The sequence below is a fragment of the Crocuta crocuta genome, unplaced genomic scaffold, assembly GCF_008692635.1.
Source record: "Crocuta crocuta isolate KB4526 unplaced genomic scaffold, BGI_CrCroc_1.0 scaffold179, whole genome shotgun sequence".
Lineage (NCBI taxonomy): Eukaryota > Metazoa > Chordata > Mammalia > Carnivora > Hyaenidae > Crocuta > Crocuta crocuta.
Window position 1 is genome coordinate 913919 of NW_027551568.1, and position 12059 is coordinate 925977.

General features: G+C 62.0%; 1 protein-coding gene across 1 annotated transcript; it reads left to right on the forward strand.

Annotated features, from left to right (window-relative positions):
- The first annotated feature begins 487 nt into the window (after positions 1-487).
- TACC3 (transforming acidic coiled-coil containing protein 3) lies at positions 488-10364 on the forward strand. The gene is made up of 15 exons (XM_077750553.1): positions 488-678; positions 828-970; positions 1695-2627; positions 3542-3617; positions 3775-3880; positions 5682-5734; positions 5999-6102; positions 6434-6521; positions 6713-6829; positions 7326-7402; positions 7479-7522; positions 7980-8140; positions 9529-9635; positions 9755-9875; positions 10143-10364. The coding sequence occupies exons 1-15, from the start codon at positions 517-519 to the stop codon at positions 10206-10208; spliced, it is 2358 nt and encodes a 785-aa protein (XP_077606679.1). The 5' UTR covers positions 488-516; the 3' UTR covers positions 10209-10364.
- The last annotated feature ends 1695 nt before the right edge of the window (positions 10365-12059 follow it).

Consider the following 12059-nt stretch of genomic DNA (forward strand, 5'->3'; position numbering starts at 1 on the left):
CTCCCCCCCCCCCCCCCCCAAGTAATTCTGTACCTTGCTGGGCACTGCCTTGTCCTGCTTTTCCTCTGGGCCTCTGCCTTGCTATACCCCCAGTCCCCAGCGTGTGGCGGAAGAGCAGCCACAGCACCCCTCTGCTTTCCTGCCCTCTGCTAACTTGGCAGTCTGCTCCAGCTGTGCTGCGGCCCCAGCGCCTTCAGCAGAGGCTGAGGGGAGACCCAGCTTCCTAAGAGGCCAGCACAGCTGTCTCCTGACTTTTACCCACAAAACCCAAGTTGTTTTGAGAACCCGATTCTTCCTCTTTGCTCTGCAGGCTGAAGGCTGTTGTAGCTCTTTGTCCTGGGAGGCAGCAGGTCCCCTGAAGCGGGACAAGGACTGCCTGGCAGAAGACGTGCTGCCTGAGATGTGACCCACCTGTGCAGGAAGGAGATGTCAGCCTTGCAGGGCCAGCTCATGGTTGTGTCCGTTCGTCCGGACTACACAGCCCTCACGCTGACACACACTGTCTGCTTTTCCAGAATGAGTCTGCAGATCTGCAACGATGAAAACGTCACTGGTGACAAAAGTGCAGAAAACTGTGAGTTCCTGTTTTCGCCGCTAGAACCTACCGGAAGATTATCTGTTCTTCGTCTGTCCCAGAAAGAAAATGTGCCACCGAAGAGCACAGTCAAAGCTATGAAAGTAAGCCCATCTTCCCCGGGTCAGGTCTACTGTGTGTCACTCGTTCGGTCACCCTGGGACTCGCTTTCCTGGGGTCTTTGGGGTGGGTAGGGCAGGACACTGCCAGCAGTAACCTCAGCTAGTGAACAGGCCTCCTCCTTCCCCAACAGGTGACTTTTCAGACTCCCCTGCGGGACCCGCAGACACACCGGATCTTGAGTCCTAGCATGAGCAGCAAGCTTGAGACCCCTTTTGTTCTGGCGGATGCTGTTGGGCTGGAAAACTCCCATCACAACTGGGCCCAGAAAGAGAAGTAAGTGTCAGTGCCGCTTGGTGTGCTGCCGTTCGTAACCTTTCCAGTGGACGCAGCAGGAACATTCTGTCTGGTCATCTGTCTTGCCTCCTGGTTTCCTCTCTGAGCGTGTGCTGTGCAGCGCCCAGCACCCTCCCGTTGAAGTCCTTTATTAGTAGAAAAGCGGATGGTGAAATACTTAGAATAAGGTTAAGTTTTGTGTCTGCTCTCCCTTCCTGTGCCTTTACCAGCAAACTGGCCTGGGCTTTTGTTTCGCAAAAAGCCTGATCACATCGTCAAGAAAGGACACTCTGTGCTGCTTATCTCTCCCCACCCCCGGTCTCCTCTCTGCACGCCAGCCTCGGGCACCCTCCGTGTCAAACCCTGCGGTGTCTGCGGGCAGAATTCTCGACCTTGCCTTTCTCTGCAGTGAACACCCTTGATCCTCCTGAGTCCTGTCCCTGACTTTGTAATTGGTGGTCCCCACCTGAACAGGGAAGATGGGCCAGCACAGAAAACCTTAAACGTGACTGTCTATGTCTCTCAGAGCCCTGTATGACCTAGGTGGCTCACCAGCATTGGCTTCTGAGGATCCACTTGAGAAAGTTAATCCCGAGAAGAGGATTGACTGAGTATTCTTTTTCTGTCTTTAGCTGATGTTTTCTTACAGACTAAAATCTAAGTTAAAAGTGTAAGTTAAAAACTAACAGGTTCCTTAGTGTTAACTAAGTTTGTTTCTAAAAAGCCAACAGTTCACCAAGGAAGCCGACACCAAAGTGACCAATGGAATTGTCCAGATACCAACAGTGGCCAATGCCAACCTGCCGCCAGGGGATGTGAGACCAGCGTCTGAAGATAGGCAGCATTCCAGTGGGCCCACCTCTGCCCCGCTGGCCAGCCTGGAGCCCTCAGGCCCTCCCCAGGTGCCAGAAAGTCTTGAAAATCAAGTGGCATCTCTAGGACCAATGTCTGGGAGCCCTGAGCAAGCCTCAGAGGAAAATGCTCATTCTTGTGTCTTAGAGAAAAGTATTACGTCCACCTCTGAGGTCCTAGGAGCCTCTTCCCAGATGGCTCTCCAGGACAGGACGGAAGGTCGTCACGGGGCTGCCGGAGAGAGCTCTAGCCTGGTCCCTGCTTCCTCGGCCAGGGCCACTTTGCCCCCTTCTCCTCCCCTCAAAGGAGCATGTGGAGAAGGGCCCCTTGAAGACCTGCCTGCCGAGGCCCCCACCGGCCCTGAGGCCACTTCTGGTCCTGGGAACACCATCCTGGGCAGCCCCCTGAACACTAGAGAGACCACATCCCCAAATCCTCAGAAGGAAGAAGCCGATGGCCACCAGGCCACCTCTTGGAGGAGTGGGCCCACAGGGCTAGAATTTGATTTGTTTGACCATGCCTCCAGCGGAAGGGAACCGGAGAAGGGACCCGGCCTTACACCTCCCTCTAGGATACCAGAGTCTAAGGAGGAAAAGGCACCTGAGGAGGCGGGGGAGGGGCCTGTTCCCCTTCCCCAGGGGTCTTACAACCTGGATTGGAGCAAGCTGGATGACCCAAACTTTAACCCGTTCGAAAGTGGAGGAAGGACCCAGCCCCCAGCGTGCCCCCAGAGCAGGCCCGCAGCGCCTGTGGCCAAGCAGCTGCCTGCTGGTCTGGAGGCCACAGGGCACTGCCCCCCAAGCCAGTGAGTACTTGGTGGGTGGCGGGGAGGGGTGGCTGGTCACTCCGTGCACACACCAGAGGACCCCAGGCCAGAGATGTCACACGCTCCCCCCGAGGAGGGGCCTTGGGGTGTACACAGGCCGCACAAGCAGCTGCGGGTCCTGGGTCCTGAGGCTGAGGAGGGGCTCACGGCCACCGTAGATGGCAGGTGAGGGATCATAGAGGGGAGTGCGCAACAGTGCCCTGGTCCGTCCCCTCCGCAGAGGTGCGGGCGNAGAGGATAGGGGCAGAGAGAGAGAAAATCTTTTAAGTAGGCATCACCCTCAGGGCAGAGCCCAGTGGAAATCAAGAGTGAGATGCTCAACTGATAAAGCCAACCAGGCACCTTTTTTTTTTTGTTTTGTTTTTTTGTTTTTTTTTACCCTTTAAGTCTTTGTGCTTTTTTAAGAGCGTTATCTATAATAACTCTGGAAACTTAGAAGTATTTCTAGCAAATTCTGTCTACTTGCAAAGCCAGTGGCGCGGCCGTTCCTCACTTCGTGGGGTGTTTCAGGCTCTCTCATGCTCTCTGGGGACGGCCGCTGAGTGGCCACCAAGTGCTGGGTCCCGAGAAGAGCTTACCTGGTGCCCACCACCCGCACTTGGACTTGCACCCGGTGAGCATCTGGGGGCTGCCCCTTGCACATGCACACCCTACTTGCCCGGTATTGGAACCGCGCTGCGAGGGGGTCCTGGCACCTACTTGCCCTCCCTCCAGTGTGTTTTGCCAGTTTCCCAGTGAAAAAAGACAAATGAAGCCCTGGGGTTTGTTTTTTGAGTTGAAACCGTCTCAGAGCTCCTGGCCCAGGTGCCCTTTGAAGCCTGTGGTTCTCGTGCAGTTGAGGTGGGCCGGGTTGCAGGCCTCCCCGCAGAGCCCAGCTGACCCCATCTCTTCAGGCAGGTGCCTTCGGCCTCGGGGAATGACATACTCGTGGCACAGACTGCGGCAGGGACCCCGGGCACAGCGGGCAAGGTAGGGCCACGTGCGTGTGCTGTCACATTTGTACGGGGGCAGAGGGAGGCCGGCGGGGACCAGGTGGGACATAGCACCGCACCTAGCTACCTAGCCCCTGGATGAGACTGGGCCTGTGGCTGCCCCGGGTGCCCCAACTGAGCCTGCCTCCTTCCAGGAGGGAGCTCCAGGCCACGCCGCTGCGTCAGCGCCGTCCCCCCCTCCGCCCGGGCCGGAGCCCCCCTCGGACCTGGATGAGGAGCACTTCCGAGACCCAGCGGAGGGTATGTACGGTGTCCCCGCTGGCAGTCTGCTGTTCTGTCCGTGCCTGCGCTCGCGGTGGCTTCCGGGTGGCTCTGTTCCCGGGCCGGACGGGCCTTAAGTGATCCACACAGAGGCTGCGGGGAGCAGAAGGCGGACGTTCTCGGGGCCCAGCTGTCAAACTGAAAGGACCTCTGGGAACGGAAGCGGAGGCTGGGGCAGCAGGCCAGCGTGGCCACGCGTGAGGCTCATGCGGACCCACAGGGTCGCAGAGATGCAGTTGGAACGGAGCACCCGGGCTCTCGGACAGGACGCTAGGCCTTAGGCGCGGGTGGGATCGGGTGGCCGTAATAGACCTGAGGCCACCCAACGGGGTCTCCATCTCGGTGGCCTAACCTCCAGGCGGAGGGAAGACTGGCAGTGGCATGTCGAGGTCACCTGTGGCATGACGATCGAGGGCCCTCACGGGGGCCCAGAAACCAGGGACGGGCGCGGCTAGGCCAGGCCTGCGTCCCCACCGGGACCCGGAGCCCCGTGACGCGCGGGGCCTCGTGTATGGGTTCTTTCACTGAACGTAAGGTTCTCCAGGTTCGTCCACGTTGTAGCGGGGTCAGCGCGCCCTTTCCGCGGCCGAGCTTGTTAGACTGTGTGCGTGGCCCACGCTTGTGTACCGCTCAGCAGCTGGTGGCCGTGCGGGTATTTGTGCAGACGTCAGCTTTCTGCTTCTCCTGGGTGGGGACCTGCACGGGGTCCCGGTCCCGGGGTCGCTGTGGGCGAGGCTGCTGGAAGCCCTGCCAGGTGGCTTGCCAAAGGGGTGGCACCATTTTGCAACCAAACAGCCACGGTGTTCGGGGTCCCCGTCAGCACCTGCGTGACTGGGACTTTGATTCTGCCGTCCTGGGGGTGGTGAGGCGCCACCTCCACACGCCTCCCGCGCCTCCCTGGGGACGAGCATCTTTTCATGTGCCCTTCACAGGTTTTGTGGAATGTCTGCTCGGTACTTTGTTTTCCTTGAGTTCCTGTTTATGAACTGAGAGTTCTGTGAGATAACAGGATTTAGAAAAAATTTACTTAATTTTTTTTTTTTCTTCTGAGAGAGGGAAACACAGAATCTGAAACAGGCTCCAGGCTCTGAGCTAGCTGTCAGCACAGAGCCCGACGTGGGGCTCGAACCCACGAACCGCGAGGTCATGACCTGAGCGAAAGTCGGACGCTTAACCGACTAAGCCACCCAGGCGCCCCGGGAAAAATTTACTTTCTGTGGGTTGTCTTTTCTATCTCAGTGGCGTCCTTTGAAGCACAAGCATTAACCTTGAAGTCTATTTACCTCCTTTTCTCTTTTGTTATCTGTGCTTTTGGTGTGAAGTCTAGGGAATCCTTGCTAAATCCGCCGCCGTGAGGATTTGCCTTCATGCTTCCTAAAGTTTTATAGTTGTAGCTCTTCTATTTGGGTTTCCATTCAATGTGAGCTAATTTCTGTGTGTGACGGCAGGCGCCCTTAGGCTTTTTAAGGACAAGGGGACTTTGTCAGGAACTTTAGGAATCTCGACAGTAGTTCTAGATGGTGCTTCCTAACCAGGGTGGTTTGGTCCCTGGGGACCCCAGGGCCCTGGCGCTCTGCCCCCTTCGGCACACGGGACGGCCCCACAGGGCAGTGTGGGCCCAGGTGTCCTTAGTGAGAGGATCGTTGGCTCCAGGCCGGAGGGGATGGGGTGGGGGCTCAGGGCACCACGACCGCACAGCCTGAGCACTGCAGGGGGTGGGGGGTGGGGCAGAACCCCCGCTCACAGGCCGGGCCAGCCGCGCTGACGCGCTCCCTCTCAGTTCTAGGCACAGGGGCTGACGTGGATTATCTGGAGCAGTTCGGGAGTTCTTCGGTGAGTCCCCAGCACCGTCAAGGCAGTCTCTTCCCAAGTGTGGTTCCCAGAAGGGGCCCCTCCTAGAGCGGCCCTGTGCCCCCGTCCTGGCCCCGAGATCATGACGGTCCTTGTGCTCGGGCACCGGCAGCCTCCACACCTCCCCAGACGCGGGACCGATGTTAGGACAGCCGCGCGGGGCTCCTGGTGGCCCCGCAGGGCCTGTCTCGGGCTCCCCCCACATCGGGGACCACGGCGACCCCACTGACGTGCCCGTTCCTTCAGTTTAAGGAGTCAGCCCTGAGGAAACAGTCCTTGTACCTCAAGTTTGACCCACTCCTGAAGGATAGCCCTCAGAGACCTGTGCCCATGGCCCCGGACACCAGCAGGTAGGGCCCCCCGCCCCCCACCATGGCTGTGGGCTCCCTGGGCACGTGGCTCATGGGAGGGCTCCGGACCAAGGGGGGACGTTTGTGGCTCAGCCTCGGGAGAGCAGGCCTCCACAGAGCCGTTGGGTGCCGGCAAGACAGCCTGTGAACGAGGCTCTGCGGGCGCTCGGGTGCCCTCTCGGCCGTGTCTGCGTGGTACCTGCACCTCCGTGCCAGTCACGAGGTCGAGCCGAACAGTTGCCATGGGATGTGCAGCACACGAACCCGAAGACCGTTTTTTTCTGGCCTTTGGGGAAAATGGGTGCCTTTACCTTCCGTTCTGGGGTCTCAGCGCACAGGACATGGCCCCGCCGTCCTCAGGAAGCCCACCGGAGGCGAAGCTGCTGGAGCTGGACTTCCTAGGAGGCCTGGGCGCTCCCGTAAGTGACTCGGAAATGCATCTTGTCAAGAGCCTGACTTCACGCCGGGGGGTGAGGGCCCCTTGCTCGTCCTGTGGCACGGGGAGGCCCCCGGCCCCTGGGGGCTTCCCCCGCCCCCCATTGGCAAGGTAGAGATAAAGGTAGATGCCAGGGCCTATGCCCCAGCTGGTGTGTCCCCTCCCCCCCCGCAGGTGCTGGACGCCACTCCATGTGTCTTCCGGCCTGGGAGTCCCCTGCTTCCCATGGGGCCCATCGTGGACTCCATCGTGGAGGTGCCTCAGTATAGCCAGAAGGACCTGGACGCCGCGGTGAGGACCAGGCGCAGGGCAGCGGCGGGGAGAGGGCGCGGCTGTCTGCTTGCTGAGGCTCCCGTGCTCCCGCCGACGTCTCCCGGCACTTGTGTGCACACGGAGGCTCCCGGGCGTCCGAGGGCACTGCCTTGAGCCACCCTGGGGGTCGTAAAGCAGGACCGCTGGGCCTTGGGCCCCCAAGTCCCCTCGCTGCCCTGCTGTCTCCTGGGCAATTTAGCCAGGTCCCTGGTGGGAGGCCCGCGTGCTGGGTCCGCATGGGGACAGCCTCTGCTGGCAGCGGGGCCTGCCGTCTTCCTGCCCCGTGGGAGCGCGCCCCTCCCCCCTCCCCCTCTGCTGGCCCGGGGACCGTGTGACCCCTGCGGCGTGCCTGCCCACCAAGGGGAACCCCGCGTCTCTCACAGACGATCCCCCGGAGGACGCGTGCTCTCCCTGGGCCCCCCACGCCCGTCCCCCTGACCCCTCGCCCCTCCCCGCGTGCCGTGCCTCCGTGCAGGTAGAAGCAGCGCGACAGGAGAACGTGTTGCTGAGGAGCAGGTGTGAGACGCTCCACGCGAAGAACCTGGAGATGGGGTAAGGCCTGTGGCCGGCTCCGCGCGCCCCGGCGCAGCCTCCGCGGCGGCCACAGGCACCTCTCTTCTCCCTGCAGGAAGATAATGGATGGGTTCGAGGGGATCGTGTACCAGGCGATGGGTGAGTGCTGACGCCGTGCAGCCTAGCAGCCGGGGAACCGGGTGGGGTGGGGCCGTGCGGCTGGTGCCGGTTAGCCCCAAAACAGGCCGGGCGGGCACCTGGGGGCCCCCGCAGGGATCGGGGGAGGACCCTGCCCCGGCTGCCATGTCTGCGGTCTGCCTCTGCACCCCCGGGTGGCCGCGTGTTGGGTGGGGCTTGGAGGGGGCACCAGTCCTCACCCTGGGCAGGGCCTCGGGCTCCGAGAGGCCTCCCCCCGGCAGTGGGGCCAGACCGGTGGCTGGGGGCTCCGTGAGGCGCTGGGGCGCTCATGCCCCCCAGGCCTGGCTCTGGAAGGTCATCCCAGAGAGGGGCCCTGTCACCCGGCCACCTGTGGGACGGTGGGTGGGTCGCCCGCCTCCCTGCCCCTGCTCGTCCTCCTCTGTGCTCCTCCAAACCCAGACTCCTTTGTTTTCTCAAGAGGAGGCTCAGAAACAGAAAGAGCTCGCAAAAGCTGAAATCCAGAAGATTCTGAAGGAAAAAGACCAGCTGACTGCAGACCTGAGCTCCATGGAAAAGTCTTTCTCTGACCTGTTTAAGCGATTCGAGAAACAGAAGGAGGTGATCGAGGGGTACCGCACGGTAGGTGGTGCTGAGCGCCTGTCCTCCGCCCGGAGGACCCCGGGTGGGCTGTGGTCTGCCACTGAGCAGGCCTGTCCTGTGTCCTGACCTGGTCCCCCCGCCCCCGCCGGGTGCCTGCCCACATCTCCGCCTCGACAGCGGGCCCAGGTTGGAGGGCACTGTGTGCCCAGGGACACACGGGCACTTGGGGCCTGAGGAGCGGGGGGCTGCCTTCCGGAGAAGGGCCTGGCTAGTCGGGCCTCAGTGGCCCCGCTGCATGGGGCCTGCAGGGGGGCATAGGGAGGCTCACTCAAGGTAGAGGGGCAGCCCAAGGGTGACTGTTACTGGGACTGGCCTGTGCTGGGGGAGGGGCCGGTAGCCTGAGGCCCCCGAGGAGGGGCTGGGCTGGGCCTGGAAGGTGCCACCTGATTTGCGGATGCAGGAAGACAGTCACACAGAGGGCAGAGCTGAAGGGCAGGGACCAGGCCGAGCTCACTGGTCTCCCCAAGTCTGGTGCGCAGTCGGTGTTCCCCGAAGGAAGTACCTGAAGCTTGAAATTCCTTAAATACAGTTTCCCAGACAATGTCAGCACAGACTGCAAACACCTGAGCGAGGGTCACCGTCCTCAGGTGGGCTGTGCCACAGGCCCACAGCGCCTGGTTCCCGTACTCACGCGGGTCCTTGCACCGGAGCCCTCAGGATGGGTGGACGCAGCCTAGTGTGGCTGCAGTGACGCGCCAGCATGGGGACACAGGGGCCTGACCACAGCCCTCCCCCGGGGGGAGCGGGCTGCATGGACGAGGAAAAGGCAGCCTGACACACAAGAGCCCGGAGAGCTGTTGGTCCACATGCCTTGCCTGGAGGGAGCTGGCAGAGAACTTTCTACAACCAGGAGACGGTTTAGGAGCTAACACTCTTAAACATACTACATGATGGCCACGGTGCTGGCCACGTGCAGTAGCCGGGCCAGGGGACCGCATAGNCTCCCCTGCCCCCGCCTCTCCCCTGCCCCCGCCTCTCCCCGCACCCCTGCCCCTCACCTGTGGGTTCTGTCATTGCCTGAAACCAGACGGAAGACGGGCCACACAGCTGTCCCCACATGGCCCTTAGGTAGACAGCCCCGTTCCCGTGTCCTGGTGTTTGTTCCCGTGGTCAGTGGAGAGACGGGACCCGTGCCCGTGGGCTCTGTGTGCGAGGCAGGCTGAGGGGGGCTGTAGGAGGCCACGGCAGCTGGGAGGAGAGGCCTGTGGCTGTGTCCACGTGGCCTGCCTTGTCCGAGCTGCTCTTGTGTTAATACCCCAGAGACCCTTGATGGTGGGCCCACCCACATCTGACCCGGGGATCCCCCAAAAGCCAGGCCCAACGGGCTCCAACAGAGTTAGCAGCTCGCATCTGCTCGTTCTTTAAAGAATGAAGAGTCGCTGAAGAAGTGTGTGGAGGATTACATCGCGAGAATTGAAAAGGAAGGCCAGAGGTACCAGGCCCTGAAGGCCCACGCGGAGGAGAAGCTCCAGCTGTGAGTACTGAGGGGGGTGGGCAGTGGGGCTGGGTGAAGAAGAGTCTAGCAGTCCTGGGGAGGGAGGCCCCCAACACCCCCATCCTGGACCATCTCAGCCCCGCCCTTTGCGTCTCCAGTGCCAACGAGGAGATCGCCCAGGTGCGCAGCAAGGCCCAGGCAGAGGCCCTGGCCTTCCAGGCCAGCCTGAGGAAGGAGCAGATGCGCATCCAGTCCCTGGAGAAGGCCGTTGAGCAAAAGGCGAGCACACGGGCCCCTGGCCCCTGGCCCCTGGGCGGGAGGAGAGGGGAGGGACCCTCCTGGCTTGAGGACCTGCCCCATAGCAGGGGCAGGCCACCAGTACCTTCTAGAAGGGCCCCACGGCCCGTTCCCGAGAATCGTGTAGCACCCAGGGCGCCAAGCCAGGGGTCACAAGCTCAAGCTCCACACAAAGCATGGAGGTTAAAATTTTGTATTATAAAAGTCAAACCCCTGTTTTTTGTTTCGTTTTAATTTTTTCTCCTTCAGACTAAGGAAAACGAAGAACTGACCCGAATCTGTGATGACCTCATCTCCAAGATGGAGAAGATCTGACAAGGAGGCCCCTCTCCAGCACCCCGCCCTGTCTGTCTGTCTGTCTGTCTGTCTGTCTGAAAGGTTTCATGTTCTTTCTTTTTTTCTTAACCTTAGCTCATTTTTAAACTAGATCACTTTAACAAGAAGACTAAATAAAGTTTCCTTTCGGTTCAAGTGTTGGAGTTGCTCTGGTTTAGGTGAAAGGGCAGGTTTCTGGCCGTGGCCCCCGCGGCCCCACCTTCTCCGCGTGGCCGCTCGCTTCCCGTGGTCCCCACAGAGGACTGCGTTTCCACTCCTGACCGCACATCAGAACAAACGGGTGAGTTTTCTGGGTGACGGTCAGCCTGTGTCCTTCGCAAGACTGCCGTCCCTGCAGGTGGGGCCCTGGCCAGGGCGCCACTGGGGCGCTTTGCAGCGCGGCTGACAAACACCCACTAGAAGCAGGTCTCCCCAGCTGCGCGGGCTCCAGCCCCTACACGGCGACTCGGCGGCTCCAGGGCCCCCGCCCCCAGGGCCAGCTCCGACGGGGGCCTGCCAGCCCCACTTGCTGGACCCTCCGACGCCAGCCCGGGCGCGGACCTTCGCTTCCCCGCTCACCGGCCACACGGTACTGGGGGTGGGGCTCAACGCAGCCCCCAGGAACCTTTCCGAGCGGCGCAGCAGCCGGGCCTGCAGGGGCCTTGGGACCCTGGTCACAGACGCGCAGAGAGCGGGCTGGACGCTGGTCCCCAGGGCTGTCGACCCGTGACTGAGTGTGCTGGAGCCGTGTCCCTACCAGCACAGTCCCCAGAACCAGCCAGGTGGCACAGCACCCCCTTAGCGCCTGACTTGGTAGGTCCGGGCGGGCTAAGGACCCACACTGGTGACCTGTTCCCAGCTGGCACTGCCACGGCCAGGCCCAGAGTTCCTCGTCCTCCAGGAGCAGGCTTGGGGCACAGGCGAGTGAAATCACAACTGGACGTGGGTAAGGGGACACTCACGCCCAGGCCTAAGGAGGAACCACCCGCAAAAGGGCGTTTTCGCTCATCAACAGGGGCGGGGGGCGTCCCGGCACAGAGACCCAGGCGAGGCCTGCCCAGCCTGGAGGCCTCTGAGCGTCTCCATGCCCCCGCACCCCAACTCCAGCTGGCAAGGGCCCTCCCGGAACAGACCCGAGGGAGGGCGGCGGTGACCCGCCAGCCACCCAGCAGAGGTCGCTGCTGGCCCCGGGCCCTGGCACGGAGTCTGGGGCAGGAGGGGACTGTGGGGCCAGGACCCCATAGATGGAGGGCATGTGTGGTCTCTGCGTTTGCAGGGCAGTGCCTGGCTCTGGGACAAAGGCCAAGCTGGGGGCAGGGACGGAAGGGCCACTCCGCCCCAGGCCCCAGGGCTCCCACCTCTTTGTGGCTGCCCCAGGGGTTCCTTCCGGAAACCCTGTGCTCCAGAGCCCGTCCCCAGCTCCAGCCAGCAGGAGCTTCCGGCACCACCGGCCGCCTGCTTCGAGCCACTTCTCGAGACTTGACATCTCCTGCCCCAGCGGGTCCGTCCGAGGGCGAGGCGTCTGGGAACCGCACGCTGGCCCTGCCCGGGACACGGGCCCTCTTTGGAAATGAGGCCTACACATAAGTGTTCTTCCCGGGTAGAGGCCGCCCTCGGCTGCCTCCCAGGAGGCAGACCTGACCGCCCACGCCGACCCTCAGGCTTCTCCGCGACGACGTCCGTGAGCCCTCCGCGCCACCGGCCACACTCCCCTCCTCTGCCCGGTTCTCCTGCGTGAGGCCCTCGGTTTAGGGGGACCTGGCCCCTGGGGGGCGTCCATCTCCTTAAGAGCAGACTCGGGTGTCGCAGGAGGTGTGGGCAAGGACCGTGGGCCCACCCGAGGCGGGCCAG